The sequence below is a fragment of the Aptenodytes forsteri genome, unplaced genomic scaffold (assembly GCF_000699145.1).
Source record: "Aptenodytes forsteri isolate BGI_AS27 unplaced genomic scaffold, ASM69914v1 Scaffold102, whole genome shotgun sequence".
Lineage (NCBI taxonomy): Eukaryota > Metazoa > Chordata > Aves > Sphenisciformes > Spheniscidae > Aptenodytes > Aptenodytes forsteri.
In genome coordinates, this window is record NW_008795771.1 from 715,515 (window position 1) to 734,104 (window position 18,590).

General features: G+C 41.5%; 1 protein-coding gene across 1 annotated transcript in view; it reads left to right on the forward strand.

Annotated features, from left to right (window-relative positions):
• Positions 1–16,061, forward strand: part of ATP10D (ATPase phospholipid transporting 10D (putative)) — a 40,330-nt gene extending 24,269 nt beyond the window's left edge. The window contains exons 13-22 of the mRNA XM_009283590.2: positions 795–921; positions 3,845–4,029; positions 5,829–6,135; positions 6,767–6,843; positions 7,375–7,500; positions 7,973–8,173; positions 10,936–11,016; positions 11,263–11,367; positions 12,712–12,899; positions 15,502–16,061. Coding sequence (XP_009281865.1) covers positions 795–921; positions 3,845–4,029; positions 5,829–6,135; positions 6,767–6,843; positions 7,375–7,500; positions 7,973–8,173; positions 10,936–11,016; positions 11,263–11,367; positions 12,712–12,899; positions 15,502–16,024 — 1,920 coding nt within the window. The 3' untranslated portion in view covers positions 16,025–16,061. The remainder of the gene's footprint in view (positions 1–794; positions 922–3,844; positions 4,030–5,828; positions 6,136–6,766; positions 6,844–7,374; positions 7,501–7,972; positions 8,174–10,935; positions 11,017–11,262; positions 11,368–12,711; positions 12,900–15,501) is intronic.
• The last annotated feature ends 2,529 nt before the right edge of the window (positions 16,062–18,590 follow it).

The window sequence follows — 18,590 nt, forward strand, 5'->3', positions numbered from 1 at the left end:
CACATTTTGTTTATCCTTATGTTCTTTCAGGAGGAATTTGTAAGTTGACCCAAATCAATTCCTGACTTCCATTAGATTGCCATAGTTGTTGTCAGTTTAGGATGCCAAGCAGCTTAATAGCCTAATTCTAAAATGGGTTGTCAAATAGCCTGATTTTTCTTCAAGTGTCCTGAGCAGGTCTCCTTGTGTGAAACTTACCCTGGTGGGAATTCCAGACACAGAAAACAATTTAAGTCAGACGTGTTTTATTGGGTCTCACAAATAGTTTGCAGTGTTACAAGCTCTGGATGCAAAACTTAAGTGATGTTTTGAGATTCCATTTTAAATTCAAAGCTGCTCAGAAGTAAAATTCCACAGGGATTGAAACAGGCAAGAAACCTCTTTACAAAGCTTTATGCAAAGTGAAAGTACAGGCTGTGTAGCTGTACAGTCATCAAGCTGTACACAGCTGCGCAGTGATTCTGTGGCTGTGTCAGTGCTGCAATTAAAGAGCAGCAGGGAGACTATACTATGCTCGCTGGCCTGCCTACCTTCCATCTAAATGGAAATCTGTCAGGCAGCTCCAGGAACCTGCAGGGTGAGGTGAGTAACCTGGCTTGTGAAGCCTGGCAAAGTAATCTAACACTATGAACATCATACTAAGTCCATGGATGTGTTGGGGCACGTAAGTATGCTGCCAGGGGCTGCGCTTCTAGGTTCAGTATGTGGACAGCAGAAGTAACTGTGAGGACACTTTTGAGGCGCCTTTGAAAACACAGTATAGATACATGCCATATGTTTCTCTCTCTCTGTAGGTGATGAGTGATGCAGAATATGCAGAGTGGTTAAATCATCATTTTTTAGCGGAAACCAGCATTGACAACAGGGAGGAGCTGCTGCTTGAATCTGCCATCAGGCTTGAGACCGAACTAACTTTGCTTGGTACGTAGAAAAAGCTGTAACTCCCAGGAAACTGCTTATGATGTTTGTAATTGGAATTATACCTGCAGAGAGCTGTGCTAACCTCAATATGTGTAACACATAGCTTTCTACAGACCTAGAATTTATTGTCACTCCTGAATTTTCATAAATCTTGCTGATAAGTTTGTACTAGTTATAAAACATACTGAAGACAGCTAGTGCTCTTCTGTTGTTTGTAAAGGGTAAAGTTTTACTGATTTTTTTTTTTTTTTTTTCTTTATTGGGTTTCTTTTTTGTGCTCACTAGAGTTTTTAAGTGTCATCATAAGCACATGAAATGATAATAACAAATCACAGCCTGCCTGGGCAAACATTCACAGGGATCCCACTTCTGGACGTGTTACATTTGTGGCACAGCAGGTATGCTTGTGCTGTGTCCTCCTGTAATAACATGGAGATAAGTCAGGCATGCTTCTGCAGAAACCATTCCTCTGATGGTCATTCAGCTGTGCGGAAATGGGGAGGCCAAAACAAAATGAAAAACATTTGGTGTAGATGTGTAAAAGGTAAACTGCAGGCAGTCTGGGATAATAGCTCTAGAGGACTGCCCAGCAAATAACGTTTGGAAAACAAAGTGCCAAGATCTGACTGTGGTGGTAAAGGCAACTCATGCTAGAAGCCGAAGAGAGACAGATCCTATTGTGTGGGAAGTTGTTACTTCCCTCATTTTGTGCCACATCTGCTCAAGGCAAATGCCATAAACCTCGATACTAAAAGGAATTCTGGGATTACGGGCTTCAGTTTCTGGAGAGAAGCCAGAGCAGTGCTGCTAGCTGCTGTAGTTTAAGGGATGATGTGCTATACAGGTACCCTTTTGCACTAGAGTCAGCAGAGGGAAGTCTAGTTGCTGTGGAGACCTGCTGTCCTGCAGGCCAAGGCATTTTTTTGTCTCATGTCTCTGGTGGGACAGTAAGCAATATGGGTTGGCCCTAACATTAAATGGGAGTGAGAGTAAGAAGGGTAAATGGTTTCATACTGCCAAGGTGCTTGCTTTCAGTACCTCTGCTAGCTTAGTTACCCCTGCCTGGGGCATATGTACATTGTGATCTGCAGAGTAGAACTACTTACAGCACTTCTCATTCTGCTTCTCTGAGCCTTCCTTTGCTTCCTTAAAAAACATTACCTGGTGTAGCTGTAACTCTGACTGTCCTCTTAGGACTGAGAAATGAAGACTTTGTCCTCAAAGAGCAACAAGCAAAAATTCAAATCATCTCAGTATTGCCAGGATCATGGAGGACAGCAGTGGTTTGTAGTCCACTGCTTAGGCAGGTATGAAATCCATATGGCTGTATGTAAAGCCTCAGGCCTTTATTTGAATGGAAATCTATTTCTGGAAAGAATAGTCCTAACATTCAGTACTTAACTAAGCACAGATCTGGATCTTAGCAGTATACGTATTGAAACTGGCTTTTGTTGGATTACAAAGTGATCAAGTACCTCAGAAGGGGAGCGTTAAGTGTATAGAGTGCTCAAGTTGAAACAACATTTTTCTCTCTTCCCTCAATGCCTGGCAGTGTCTCTCAAAGAAGCTTGCATCAAGTAGATCCCAGCATCTTCCTTCCTGCCTCTTTTGTTGGCTTGCATCAAAATGCAGGCAGAGCTCAGAGCAAGGACCTGGAGGTTTTTGTCTTCCCAGTGACTAGGGGCCATGAGCTGTGTGCCCTGTTGGCAGCTACTTACTGAAGAAATTGTTGTAGTGTCAGAAATTTGCCTGACCTTTTGGCTCTTATCCATCCCCATATGACAGTCAGTGCTTTATATACAAATTGCTGGCTAGAGTCCCGCACTAGAAACATGCTAGGAGGGAAAACTTTGCTTTGAATTTTTTTATTGTTTGTCTTCCAGAATGAACCTAGTTGCAACTGGCTGAAGTTTCTTTCTGAGAAATTCTCAGCCTGAGAATCCCACAAGCCAAATATGTCTCCTGGTTATGATTTAGTACCATTTGTATTGTGAAAAAGCCATGAAAATGTCCTGTACAGCCTGTAAATCACTGGCACTGCAGCTTTTCAGAGATGGTTCTGCTTTATGCTGATGTTGTGTTACCTCATTGTTACCCGAACAGAAGATTTTGTAAGCTGGTTTTAGGGACACGTCTGCCTGCTGTGCACATCAGAAAAGAGGGTATCTCTGTTAAGTGTCTGTATTTTTTTGTTGAAAATCTTTCTATAACCACTAAGGCATGTGTGTTAGAGCATGTGTTTCCTCCCTGTGGGGGACTATGTCAAGGCTGGCAATGTGGGCAGGAGGAAGGGCAAAACACAGAGTTTAGTGCTATGAATTGAAAGGACCTGAGACAGGAGGTACTGCAGTGATGAGTGGCTGAGAAACCTGATGATGAATGGCAGGTCTTTGCAGCAGTGTGCAAAAATACGATATAAGAAGAGGGGATTTTGGTGTGGAAAAGGTGAGGGCTTGGGACAAGAGGTACAGAGAATTCAGCCTGGAGCAGAGTTTAGAATAAGAAAGAGAAGTGGGCCTTGAGATAGGAAGGATCGAGGTGGTACATGAAAGAAGGTTTGGGGTAGTCTGAGGTAGGAGGGAGTGGGAATAATGGAGTATGTTTGTTATGAGAAGCCTGGGAATCTATGTCCCACAGCCACTATGGGATGAAACAACCATGAGAATGAGAAAAGTTGACTTTAAAGGGTATTGTGAAGAGTTGGAGGCCCCTGAGGCTGTAACGAGGGTACGTGTCAACAATCTCGCATGTGATGGGCTCTGGGACAGAAAGATGTGGAAGGGAGGAATTCCCAAGCGTGTCCCAGTAGGGTGTCTGTTTTGGGATGTGGATATACACAGAGGACCATCTTGTCCTGTCACTCTTGCAGTGTTTTGGTTTTGGAAATACAGCAGCACTAATCCTTCTGCTTGTCTAAATTAAGGTGCCACTGGCATTGAAGATCGCCTGCAGGAGGGTGTTCCAGACACAATACAGGCATTACGGAAAGCGGGAATAAAAATATGGATGCTGACAGGGGACAAGAGAGAGACAGCTGTCAACATTGCCTATGCTTGTAAACTGCTGGAACCAGATGACAGAATCTTCACTCTCAAATCACAGAGTAGGGTGAGTGGAAAGTTACACTTTTCTTCAAATTTTTTTTTTCTCTGCTGAAAAATTCGGTCAGGCTCTATCACAGGGCAATATGGAAAAATAAAGCGTTCTCTGCTTTTCCAACCGACCAAAGACAGCATGATTTCTTGGAAGATGAAAATACTGGAAAACTGACGGTTTGCTTCTTTGCAGGTAAAATATGAAATCCTTTATATATATGTAACATCTGTTTCTTTATATAGAGTCCCTCAATGATGATTAATTATTTTAATTGAATAGACTGTTTAATTTCTCTTTGTGGTAGGTTAGAGAGTTGTCATGCTTCACATGTTACTAGAGATTTCGAATGGCTGTGAGTTACAGCATATTAGCAATGTAAGAATTATTGTCGTGCAAATTCTATTGAATTAAGTTTTGTGCTGCTTTGTGTTATATATTTGCTCAGCTCTGCTTGCCTTGCATAAATGTACAAAGAATTGTCTCATTAAAGTACATTGTACACTATTCAAGAAAACTAATCTGCCAACATTTTTATCAGGGAAAAAGCCACCTTCTCCCCACCACCCAGTAATTGAGTCATGTGACAGAGTGGTTAAAAATGCTGCTGGTTTGGGTGGCAGGTTTAATCCTACTTGATTGTTGTGTCCTCTTGTGGATCCTTATAACCAGCTGGTTTTCAAATCTTGATTTTTATCAATTTTGGGTTTCTTAAGAGAGAAATTACTAACTGTAACTGGTAAAACCATGTATGAAATGTCTCTCCTCAGAGCAGAGACATGAAATCTGAGACTTCTTTAAAGGACTGGATGATTTTTCGAAGACCTTTCATTTTTCTTTTTTTCTCTGCTTATGTGTTACTTTAGAAATTCAATTTGTATCTGCCATAAAAGATTGTGTGGCAAGTGGTAACTGTGGGGAAAATAAAGTGAAAAAGAAAGGATTTTTAGTCCAGTTGTGTTTGAGGAAAGCTTGGGGTTCGATTTTCACTAACACTTTTTTCCTTCTGTTTTTTCCTGCTGGGGAACGAGTGCCTTACTTAACAGTGAGAACTGAGCCCCTTCTGCAGAAGTGCTCATCCTCCCTCTAACTGGGCTTTGAAACAAAAAATAGACAGGTTTTGATACTGTTGCATTTCAAAGTAAAATAATGAGAAGACTTAAGAATATGTATTTTCTTCTATATAGCACACGCATGACATATATTGATATAAAGAATCTTTTGGGCATCTTATATTGATTCTGACAAGGTGAAAAATTCCAAAAGGCCAGTTCTTCAGTAATTCATTGCAGCTCACCTATAATCTGATTTGAAATGCACTTTTGGCTTTGCATACCAGACAAAAGAAATGCAGAGAGCAAAAGTCTTCTATCAAAACTGTATTTGTATTACAGAATCCTTAATGTTTGTTTTTTTTTTTTTGTCTATGTAAAATGCATACCAGACAAAAGAAATGCAGAGAGCAAAAGTCTTCTATCAAAACTGTATTTGTATTACAGAATCCTTAATGGTTGTTTTTTTTTGCTAGTCTATGAACATTTTCTGATTTGCTTCAATTTTTTCCCTTCTCCTAATACAATACCCAAGCCAATCTACTCAAGCCAAATTAAATCACAGGCCCTTTTATTAACAACAGACTGCATCCTTTGTGATTTTAAAGGGTTATTCAGCCTCATGTCTAAGCCTTTCTGGATTCAAGTGAAATGCTACACGAGGGCAGCATTTGACCTTTTCTCCATATGTATTTTATAAATCGAAAAGGGAGCCAGAACACAAACAGTATTTAATAAGTTGCCTTTCTCGTCTTTAATTAGGATGCCTGTGCCTTGGTGATGAGCAAAATTTTAGAAGGCATCCAGAATACTTCTGCCAAAAAAAAACCCAGTCAGAAACTTGGGAATGTCTCTGCAAGTGTCTCCACCCAAGCTCCAGGGTTCAGTGCAGGCCTGGTTATTGATGGAAGGACTTTAGAGCATGTCCTTCATGACAGCCTACAGAATATTTTCTTGGAACTCACAGAAAAATGTCGGGCTGTAGTCTGCTGCCGAGCCACACCCCTGCAGAAGAGTGTCCTGGTCAGACTGGTGCGAAATAAGCTAAAGGCAATGACATTAGCTGTAGGTGAGTCCTGTGGTTATCTTCTTTTCTCTGAGAAGTAGAAGCCAGTTTCTTCTCTCCTATGTTTTTGTTAATGTCTGTCACAAAATTTACTTTACAAGGAAGATAATCCTTTGAATTGTAGTTGTCTCTGGCATAAGATGATGTTAGTCTTCTGAACTAGCACATTTCATCCATAAACTTACTCATGGTAATCTAAAGCAACAAGAACAGCAGCAGTCGTGCACAGTGTTATGTAACATGTCCAAAGGAGCAAATAAGGGGATTTTCTTTGTCGTTCTCCATCACAACCCCCCAAAATAGGGAGGGAGCGGGGAGATGACTGGCTGTGATTTAAAACACCCATATTTTCTGTTCCAGCATACCAACTAAATTCTGACAAAAGGAACAGCTAATAACCATTTGGAGAACATAGCTCAGTTCAGTCAGGCCTTCCGCTTACTAATCCTGCATTCTGTAGGGTTTTCCATAGACTGCACTGTTGGCCATAAGAATGTTTTTCTCTGAACTCTCTGGTGTTCTTGTATATTTGTCTTTTCCTGCCACCTCCATGGCGATGTGATAGCAGCAAAGGCCTCTAGGTTGCATTCCAAATAAGAGAGGTTAGTTTTGATTTTTCCTCTTTTCTCTGTAGGTGATGGCGCCAATGATGTCAGTATGATCCAAGTGGCTGACACCGGTGTGGGAATATTGGGCCAAGAAGGCATGCAGGTAGTGTATACAAAGACAGCTGCAGATGACATCAGATTCCATTTTAAATCAGTTCAGAGTTTACCCTGGAGGCCCAGTGGCTCCACAGACCATGACCGTACATGGGCAAGAGTTTGCAGCCTGAGCGCAGACCCAGGCCTCAGCACTCTTCCAGGAGCACTCAGAAGCTGAATGCTGCAGGGGTTCAAACTCCAAACAACAGAGCTTGCTGCCTGCCACCCAACTCCCTGTTACTCATGTCCTGCCAGGAAACAAGCAGCCTAAGCATCAGTGATTTCTGTGCAGTTGTGTGGTAATAATAAAGATAGCCATGTTCCCATCTATGTTGTGTTGGGCTGAGCTGTGTGTGTTAGTGTAAAATGTTGTATGGAGGGGCTCAGATGTGAGTGAGGGTAAGACTGTAAGCATTATGTATAAAAAAATCATAAAATAAGAATTTCCAACAGTAGGTAAGTTGCTCACTTGGCAGTATCTGAAGTTTATCTTTAACAGTTTGGATATAACATATCCTTTCCTTCATGTGCATTGCAGGCTGTGATGGCAAGTGACTTTGCAGTCTCTCAGTTTAGACACCTCAGGAAGCTGCTGCTTGTCCATGGTCACTGGTGTTATACCAGACTTACCAACATGGTGCTTTACTTCTTCTACAAGAATGTGGTATGTAGCTGTCCCATCCCAGGGAAATCACAGTTAGCATATTTGAGAGCGCTGAAGGGTTTAGTGGGGCTTTATATTCTTTTTTAGTTTCTATCGTGAATGGGTTCAAACAGACACAAAAAGCGTAAGTCAAACAATTCAGTTTCCCATTTATGTCTGCAGAGACTCTTATTCCTTGGATTGAATTTCCCACTCAAAGCCATCGTCTGATTTGATTAAACAGTGGGTAATGGGCATTACTAATGTGGTGGCAGCGTGATTATTTAAACAAGTCTTGTCCAATTTTGAAATGTAAAGCTGTGTGCTAGTCAAATATAATTTCAAAGTGTGGGATTGGCATGAGCTCCACAGCATTTATACTTAATTTTCCACAGATTACTGTAACCAGACCTGAGATCTGCCTATTTTCCTCCTGGCTTTTAAAACATTTGGCTACGGGTAACATTTTATCATGTCATCTTTGACTTTTCAGGCCTACGTGAACCTACTGTTCTGGTACCAGTTCTTCTGTGGGTTTTCAGGCACATCAATGACTGACTATTGGATCTTGATTCTTTTCAATCTCCTTTTTACATCGGTGCCACCCATCATTTATGGTGTCTTGGACAAAGATGTGTCTGCGGAGATACTCATGCAGCTCCCACAGCTGTACATGATGAGCCAGAAATCTGTGGTAGGTTGAAGAATGCTTGGCCTGAAGCAAATTGAAATGGTCAGCATTTGAGCCATTTCTGTCTTTCTTTCCTTCATGGTTCACATCAGGCAAACGTGAAGTTTAAAACTGCTTTCTCTATTAGAAAAACATCTAGGCCTGCGCACAAATGTATGTGCACAAATAAAAGCTGTTTTTTCAAAAGTTTTTTGTAGGATCTTTTCAGCCATACACCCGATCTTATCAGACATTTGGATGATAAGAGAAATTAAGGACTTCAGGTGAAGCAGTGTACTAGATAAACATTGTTACCAGCATGTTCACTTCATTCACTGTCTCAGCTGTTAACATGCTTCCTCAAAATGGGTTTCTTTCGAGCATCTGGGCTTACTTTTCGAGATAAGGGCACTAGATACTGTTTTTTCACTGTCATATAAGGGATTCAACTGCCAAAGTAATGAGAAATGGATAAGAACCAAAGTAGATTCCTTTCAAATAATCCTCAAGAAAGTTCTGTCATTCAGGGTTCTTTTCCCCTTATGGGTATGTTCTGGAATTTGCTGCTGGCACTTTTCTCCCATCTGAAAACACTATACATCATACCTGCTCTATAAGTAAATTCTGTCCAAACATTTAGCGCAGAAAACCGCAGGGAGCAGGGGGTAGTTTCTAAATCAAAATTATATAAATCAGTAAGCTTTTTCCTGGTTTCTGCTTTACTTAGCATGAATTCTAGCATAATTTTCATTTTATCATTTTTTTTTAATTTAACAATTAAAATAATATTTTTATTATAACAATTGAAAGCAGTGACATACTGAGCCTGAGAGAGAATAGATACTAGTAGCCCAGAGAGAGGAAACACTGAGCATATGATTGACCTAAAACTCACCATTTTCTTTATGATCACAGCCTTTCAACAACAGATTTGACATTAGGAAGCATTTCTTTACAGAGAGGGTGGTTAAGCAGTGGAACAGGTTTCCTAGAGAGGTGGTCCATGCCCCAAGCCTGTCAGCGTTTAAAAGGCATTTGGACAATGCCTTTAGTAATAGGCTTTAACTTCTGGTCAGCCCTGAATTGGTCAGGCAGTTGGACTTAGATGATCATTGTAGGTCCCTTCCAACTGAAATAGTCTAGTCTATTCTGTTCTGTTCTATTCTATTCTAACAAATACTATTAAAAAAAATGAGCTACAACATGTTGTGTATAGTTGTGCAGTCTCATCTGTATAACCTGGCAGAAGTCTAGGTCTGGTTTAGAAGGGAAAGTAGTATATACAGTGAGGAGGCAATTTGTTTTGTTTGTTTGTGGACTTTTACGTTTCTTTTTACATACCCTTAAATATTTTATGTTGCTTGGTTTTTGATATTTTTGCAAAACTAAGTACTCTTTTGGTACCGATTCGAGCCTCTGTAGACTGGCTGGAGCAGGTCTGTGCTTTGGCAATCACAGAGCGTTTTTTGACTAAGTAAATGTTACAAGGCCTCAGGATTTGGCCCTTTGTTTTGATCTTCAGGATATGTACGGTGATCTGAGCTGAGATGAAGGTTTTGAGGCAACGTAATCAGAATTACTGCATTACACAATAGTTTTTCTCTTTCCCCTTTTTTTCCCCCCTTAACTTTTATCAGAGTTTTTCTCTTTTGTCCAGCACAGCATTGCCTTGCTCTGTGGTTGGAGTTAAGTAGTACATAATTTCCTTTCTTGCATGGAAGCACAGTGAAATAATTGCTTTGAATTAAGTGCAGTATAGAAGAAAGAGAAATGCTTTAAAAGATGTAGTATGACAGTATTGCACCATGACATCACAAGTGCACGGCTCTGTATAAGCCATAAAAATGGACAGTAACTTGGATTCATCTTCACTAATTTAAAGCACTTCCCTGACAGGCAAATAAGAAGGTAAGTTTCCCACACCACCTCCAGAGAGCAGTTCAGTTTCAGTTCTTGAAAGGGCTGAATGGCTTTTTGGAGAAACCCATCTCTCTCCACTAATTGTAGAGGAAGTCCTGGGTGACTAGACTGCTCATCTGTGTGTCTCAATTTAGTACCGGAAGGAGTGGGATATATCTGAGCCAGGGCACGTGCAGTTATGGTTTCATAAGCAGTTGAGCTGTCATAGCAGTTTGCTGCCACTGAGTGAGGAAGGCTCGTTCCTTCTCCTCTTCTCCCTTCTTTTCTTCCCGTTCCCTGTTTTCACCCACATAGTTAAACTACCTTCCTTGTGCCAGCTTGGTTGTCCCAGCAGATCCTTCCAGGAGCTGATTTAACTCACTAAAACAACGGCGTGTTATTGCAGTGGAAAAGTGAATTGATTTCTCACATTCTAGTGAGTTAAGTTAGCTCACAGAGGAGTCCGGTCCGCACAGAGGAGTCAACCAGCACAAATTAAGAGGCAGAAGCACATGTGCCAAAAAGAAGGGGTGGAGATAGAAGAAAGTGGGACTTGGCATTCAGTGATGGTAAGCTGCTAGGGTAATTCACTGTCCCCTAGCCCTCTCCCTTCCTTAGTACTCAGTTAGGTAAGGCTCTGGTAGGTCTGTTCCGGTAGGAACAGCTGTAAGATCAGAGTTCCCAGATCTGGCTGCTGATTTCAATACAGTACATGTGTGGAGTGAGCGCTCTATTCTTATTATCATAACACAAAAGATGCCTCTTCATTGGGAAACTAACTGGAATTACTTCCGCAGATAATCTTTCCCCAAATCCAAATTAAGGCTAATTAAGGATGCAGCAATTTGTTCAATTTGTTTCAATGCCATTATCTTTTTTTCTTACAGGCTTACTTGCCTTCAACTTTCTGGATAACCTTGCTGGATGCGTTTTACCAAAGTCTCGTTTGCTTTTTTGTGCCTTACTTTGTAAGTGCTGGATATGAAATACATGTATACATTTTGACATAGTGAAAACCCGGGCAAATTAGAGAATAAAATGAAGTGTTTGATTTTACTTCCTCATATATAAATGTGTACTAACAGGGTCGTCACTGGAACTGAGCTGAACTGTGTGCATGCAAATATGTATGGTATTGAAACTATTCATGCCACTTTGTGTAGTAGGACTATACGTAAAGAATATATTACGCTGACCGCTGTCTTCCTTTACAGACTTACTATGGCTCAGACATAGACATTTTTTCTTTTGGAAACCCTATAAACACAGCAGCGCTCTTCATAATACTGTTTCACCTTCTCATTGAGTGCAAGTCTGTGGTGAGTACTTTGTTTCCAAAAGAGTATATTGCTAGCAGAGTATGTGCATACAGCTTTCATTAAAATTAAACAGAAGAAAGAGCTTCATATACAAAACGGAATAAGTATAAAAGGGCCAAAACCTAAATATTTTGTTCATGTGACCATGTGAGCTCTCCTGATGCACCTGTCATTGGAGTCAATACAATTACTCGTATGACTAAAATTAACAAAATTTGGCCTCAGAATTATTTGTAAATGGTGAAGGGATCCTGTACGGTGGTTTTGGGGATGTCAGTTTAGTTTTGTAAATGGTAAAACCAACCAGTGATCTACTGAGCCTTCGTTAGTTCCCAAAGCTTGCGTCTCAGAGACAACAATGTGAACTGTTGATTTTGAATGCTTGGCACTGATGATCTGCTCTGTGGCCAGGATAAACAATTCAGAGGTATATTTTGGTGCCAGAACTAGAGAACCGATATGCTACAGAAATGCTATTCCACTTTTTAATTAAGTCTGCGCACGCTAAAGCATCTGCATTAGCTTGGATAAATTTACAGCCCTTACAGGGGTAATACTTGGCTATTTTGCATAATTTTAAAGAAAATACAGTAATATTTACGATAGAAGGACACAGATTAATGGGTTTTATTTTTTGTCTTGTCATTTTTATGAAAAATATCTTTGAGGATTGTTTCATAATGGATGAAGTTTCAAGTTGCGATTCAGTCTTTTCACTGTTCTTTTGGGAGCACGGCAGTAGCGATAAAGATGTCTTTATTGAGAATATATGGGTAGCATGAGTGTATCCACACTCTGAATAGGAAAACATTACTTAAATGGGTTTTATTTGGCATTTTTGAGTGTCGGCAAGCTGTCAGACCAATGACAGTGTTGTTTCCGTAGTAACTATTATAGCCGTTTAGGTGTAAAATTACAGAAAACTCCAATGTAGAACAGTTAACCAATGTCTCAAGCAAGATACAGAAGGGTGGTGTCATGTGAAGATCTCGCCTCCATTTGCTTGAGAAGGCTTTCTCTTCTGCCAGTGGTCATCTAAGGCAATTGGCACAAAAAATGTCTTTCACAAAGGAATCAAAAGCTCTGCATTTAGTAGAATAAAAAAAAAAACCCTAAACTGCTGGGTTACCTATAAACTGTAGGAAGAAGGCTCCATTCTTCCTGGAACGTTTTGTATAAAATTAGGAATATTATCTGAACAGATCTATCCTCTGTTACATTAAGCAGCTGTCCTTGGAGGAGGAGTGTGTGCATGTTCATGCATGCATGTGTACACACATACAGGTGTTACAGGTCTTTCTGTTTGCAGCTTAAAACTGATTTCTTACCTTTTCTGAATTGCAGACTTGGATACATACAGTAGTTACAGTTGGCAGCATCCTGTTTTACTTTGTCTTCGCTCTGGCTTTTGGGGCAACCTGCAAAAGCCACAACCCACCATCAAATCCTTACTGGATCATGGAAAAGCACATGACAGACCCAGTATTTTACTTAGTTTGCCTCCTGACTACTTGTGTTGCTCTGCTACCCAGGTGTGTTTCTGTTTTATAATTGCAGATTGCTGTTGTTAACAAAATTAGTTTTCTTTGAGTCAGTGATGCTATAAATCTCTCTGGCTAGAGGTCTTCCCACCCCCCACAGCCCAATGTAAAGAAAATATCATAGTTCTACCAGACGAAGCCATGTGATGGCAGCTCTTTAGTGACATGTTCTCAAAGTACGTTTCAGTAAATAAAAAATTTCTTTTGCGATTTATGTTATATTAAATCATTTATATTATATTAAATATTGTCTCTGGAGGGAAAAAACAGTAATCTCTGTAACCACGGAGTTTATAATTTATACACAAATCAGTTAAATTAGTGATCAAAGTTGAACATGTACTATACATAGAAGTACTGTGCTTAGTCTGTGTTTATTTGTGAAACCATTTTCTGTTTGAAATTTTATGTCATGACCATATATAAGAATATTTAGAATGAAGAATGCATATACAGGCTTCTTTGTGGGGTGGAAACACGCTGACTAGATTCACAAGGGGTCCCGAGTTGTGTCTTTATCGTGCCTAATGTTTAAGTGTTTTGCCTTACTGAAGAAGTCATAACTCCAAGTTCGGTAACTCATTCACCCTGGAAAGGCAGGAGTGTTGGGTGGAGGTGCCAGACACCAACACACTGAGCAGGGAGACACCTGAGCAAGCCAACAGAGAAAAACAAAGTGTGTGAAAACCAGTGAAAGAGCCTTCATCAAACTCTCGGTCTAGCTCTATTTAGTAGCCACAGCCATCTTCCTTTCACTGGCTGAACGTCAACTCAAGTCTGCAGCCTATTAGCGCAGTGCCTCCAGTGCTGATTTATTCATTCTTCTGTGTTATATCTCTCTCTTTCCCTTTCATATCTTTTCAGAAAGAGTGGGACTTGAAACTGAATTGCACAGACAGATAGTGAGAGAAGTGTTGGGGAGAAAAACTGCTGTTTCCTCCTCACCTGACGTCATTTTATATCGTTAGGCACAGTCTGAGTACACTTTCTGGATCAGCTGCTGCAGTAGAGGCTGCATGGGTTGTCAGTGCCGCCGGCAGGAAAGCAGGCAGAGCTGTGGCTGTAGGTGCCTGCAATAGCCACCAAGTACCTGAGTCCCCTTTGAAGAAGTCCCCATCTGTGTCTTAAGCGCGTCAGCCAGGGTTTTGCCGCACTCACCGGAGATCACAGCTGATAGTTTTGGTTCACACTTCAGTTCAGCAGAAGGACAAACCTTGAGGTGCAAGAAACTTGTACGCTCTTTCCTCCCCGTCCCTGCTCTCAGCTTGGCTTCGGGTGGTGACAGTAGAGCCTTTTCTTTCACACACAGTAAATCTCCCTTACACGACAAATAAATAGATAAATGCTGTTCTAGGACCTTTTGGTAGGGCTGTAGAGAGCCTAGGTGGGAGAAAACTTTCAGATTGGTGACTGCTTCCGATGTACAGGTGTTCAATTTTGAAGAAGACAGTGTTTTTCATGGTGAATTAAATGCAAAGTACTTAGACTTACCGGTGAAATTCTTTGAGTCATTTGCACTCTCCCTGTGCCAATACCTCAGAAGATTTATAGCTGTTGTGGCTAATTCAAGCTTTTCTACTTCAGTGATTTGAAGTAGAAGTGCCTATTATGGAACTGCTGCTGTCACGCATACGTTTTTTTCCTTGCTTATTTCTGATGTAATCCTTTGTAAGGTGCTGAAAAGCCACCACTCAGCAGGGACTGTGAAGCTAAAGGGTGCTCTACACCTTCTAGCCTGAAGGAGTGAGATTGGGGCTTTCATTGGAGTTTTTAAGGACCAGTTCTTCTACAGAGGGACAGATGATGGATGCCCTGTTGACTGAAAATTCACTGCAAAAATCTATGATTAAAACCTTTGCCCGACCTAAGTTGCCAGTTAAGTCAGTTCTAATATTAATTAATCCTAGAGTTTAATTCTGGAACATCACTGTACTCCGTATTCCTCTTACTGCATGTGATGCTTTATTTCTTTGGCCTTTGCTTTCATGTTCATTCTTGCTTCTGGTGAATTCTCTGGCTCCTGCAAAAGTTAAGAATTTTAGAACGATGCTCTGCCTACTCTTCCCAGCTTTCCAGGGCTATATTAGTCCAAAACAGCAGTGATAAACAGCTTCTCAGTTGGAAGCATGAATTTTTCTAGGCCTGATTTTTTCCACAATAGCTCTTAACTCCTTGTATCTGCACTGAAGTGCCAGGGAAACTCTAAACTCGCACTGATTTTGATGCCTTTTTTCTGGGGCCTGACACTATAGGCAGAAAGCTCCACTTTCAGTGTAGTTTGGACCCCGGCCCTTCATTGAAGTTGCAAGTGCACATGGCTGCAGTAACTAGTCTGTAGGAGAACCGTGTTCAGGACAGAAAAACGGAAGCACCCGAGATCAGTATCTGTCTTTGAAAATACCAGTTTTAAAACACGTTCTGGTGCAGTTGCTGGCCTTATAGTTTATGTTGACAAAATGACACCAGCAAAAACTGTTTCAGAGGCTGCTGCAGCCTCAGGGTTACTTGAAGGGTGTTTGGTTTCCTTTAGTGTTGCTGGAAACAGTTTTGAGTCTGCTTCTAAACAGCTTATTTGAAACTGTTTATTTTGTAGATATTTGCTGAGAGTTCTCCAAGGAACACTGTTTCCGTCTCCGGTGTTGAGAGCCAAGCACCTTGACAGACTGACCCCCGAGGAGCAGAGGGAAGCAATTAAGAGATGGAAAGATGACTGCATTGTAAACTGTAGAGTGGATTTCCAGGCTACTTCTGGGTCTTCCAACTCAGCCACAGGTGCTGTACCAGAGGAAGAAAGCATTGCCAGCGTTTTGCCGACATCTGAAACACCTTTTCAGGCCTGCTCAAGAGATGGGTTAGTAGAGGACACCTCCTTCTTACCAGACATTCAGGATGAGTCTGGGCATACAAATGGCTTGGATTCTGAAAAGACCGTGTTTCTGAATTCATCAAACGAAACTAATTCAGACACATTTGGCAGTAATAACTCATATGCCAAAGTCTCTGTGTGTGCTTCTGAAGAGGGCAGCAGCGCCGTTTCTCTAGCACACAAAGCAGGTCTGAATTCTGTTCTGTGTGAAGAAAATGCTTTAATGTATTTTACAAAGTTGGAATGCTAACTGTTTAAAACCCAAGAGTAATAACTGCTGATTTATGCTACGTTGTGGTTTTGTTTTCTTCAGCCAAGGTGGATGATGCACACATTTCCTTAAAAGCTTTTTTGTTTATAAAGCTTTTCAATAATTTATTAAGATGTTCAAGACCTAAATGGCTGGGTTGTTTTTTATATTTTTTCACATGGTAGACTTTGCATACTGCTTATTTCTTGTATGCAAGATCGCATAATACATTGTGGTGTTATGGACAGGGCACTGCATGAACACGGATTTGCAGGATCCAGTTCGGGTAAGCCACCCTGCTCCCTTGCACTGCTATCCTAAAATCCTAGCGTTCCCTGGGATTCACCACTTGCTGAAGTATGAAGTAAGCAGAAGGGCTGGGGTGTAGCGTTACTGGTTGGCTTGTTGCAAGACTCCTCCAGTATGCGTATACAGTAATTGTTTTAACCGTTGTGGTCCAGTTTGTTGACCAGGCTATTGCGTGGGCCATCTCGGTGCCGGCCAAACACAATTTTAAGCATCAGAAGAGCGGCCCAGATGAGACATAGGCGTCACGTGTCTCCCTCACCTTCCTCTTCCACAAAAAGAACAAATCGTAGTGCAGCCTTTTGTACTCCGTGATAAGTTCATCCTCCTGCTACATCCCTCCTTTTTGTCTCCGTGTGCCGTTTCATGTCATTCACCGCTGACTGGAGTTCTTTTCCTCCTCACCCAGCTCAGATGTTGGCTGCCTGACTTTTTTCTAAACTCTACCTCATGCCTGCGCTGCAAAATTGTCTGCCAGTGGCAGTGGGCAGCTCCAGTCTGTCTTCAGGTCTTCTCTTATAAACAGCAGCTTCTAGCTGATGACATGACTCTTCTTCACTCTCAGGTGTTTTTACATTCCTCCAGACCTTTATAATAAACAGCTAAAGTATCTCTAAAGGCTGCTCAAAAGAAGGTATAACCCATTGCATGTCCCAAATTTGAGCTCTGTTGCTCATCTACCTTGGAGATGTCCTGCCTCTGCCAGTTTCCCACTGCTCTGCACACTGCACAAAAGCTGGCTGCGGTGCGTGTGGTTACTTCTGGATTCCAGACTGTCTCAAGTATTGCCTCCTTTTTACTTCCCTCCCCAAAAAGTTACATGGCCAATTTATGGAGGAACTTAGGAAATTGTTTGTATCCACTAGCACCTGTTGAAATAAACAGTTTCCTCAAACTGTAGCCGCTAATGAATTATTAGTATTGAGCCCATTTTTTGGTTCTGTTTCTTTCTAAAACTTTCTGCTTTCAAATTGCCGAGATTTGTGTGTTTATTTTTAGGCACCGTGTTTGGGGCAAGGGCTCTGCTTTTTAATCGAACCATGAGCTTTCCATGTCAACGATCAACATTACATATTCCACATCTTTTAAGATCTCTGAAAGAATTTAAACAAACGCTGTGAGGTCTGAGACAGCTGCTGCTATGCAGGGCAGATATTGAGGGCACACTAAGTTCGTTCAAATGCAGGTCACCACATGTTACCAAAAGTTTAAAACGGTTCTGTTTTCAAAAGGTAGAATGTAATTAGGGCTGACCCCATCCCTCGTGTTAGTGAGGAGAAAAATATCCTTTTTGTTTAGCCTGTAGAAGAAAAACAGTGGAAGGAGCCAGCGATGACAGCTATTTCTGCAAATACTTTTTTTTTTAATTTGGTTCAACGTATGACAAAATATTTTTGGTAAGTTCCAACATAAGGTTAGTGGGGACCTTTGAAGTGATGGCAGACATTCAAATTCTAAGAGATCATGTCGAGCATGTTGGTTTGCAGTTACGATTTTCAGCTGTTGGTCTGTAGCATCCTTCTTGCTGCGGGGGGCACCTTGCCAGGAGCGGACTCCGGGTGTCCCGAGTGAAACATCTCAGCTTTCTGTACAAGCCACGGGAACTGTGAGGTGTCCAAGAAGAAGATGCAAAACGGCCAGTAGGTTGTGCAGGGAGATTAGCTGGTACAAGGGCAGAATCGTACAGGGACAGGCTTGCTGGGACTCAATGAAGTCATCTGCTCTGCTCCACAGCCCCAAGGCAAGCTCGGCTCTACCCTTATCATTCCTAGCAGATGTTCTCCTGTTGTAAAGAGCTCCAGAGAAGCAGGCCAGGCCAGTGCTTTCCTGCCCTCAAAGTCAAATATTGGTTTTGTTCCTGTTGTCTCATCTGAATGTTTCTTCTGCACCTTAAATCTATGGCCTCTCTTCACTTGTGGCCAGAGAGAACAGATTATTCTGTTCCATGGCTCTACAAGTCTGTGACTCTATGACTGAGGTATGTTGAGCTCTCATGGAGGAGCTCTGAGACTTGCAGTGACCTGAGGGAGAGCAGGGCTTAGCTCTCTCCCCTTCCTGTCACTGTAAAAAGGAGTTTGGGGGACAACATTGGCCTGTGACCTGCCCTTTTGTTGCCTCTGCTGCAGGAGCAGAACCTGTCAGCGTATTTGGCAGGTAGCTGATCATTTAGTCTCAGTAGTTTGCATGTGTATCATACTGTCGTGGTTTAACCCCAGCCGGCAACTAAGCCCCACACAGCCGTTCGCTCACTCCCCCCCAG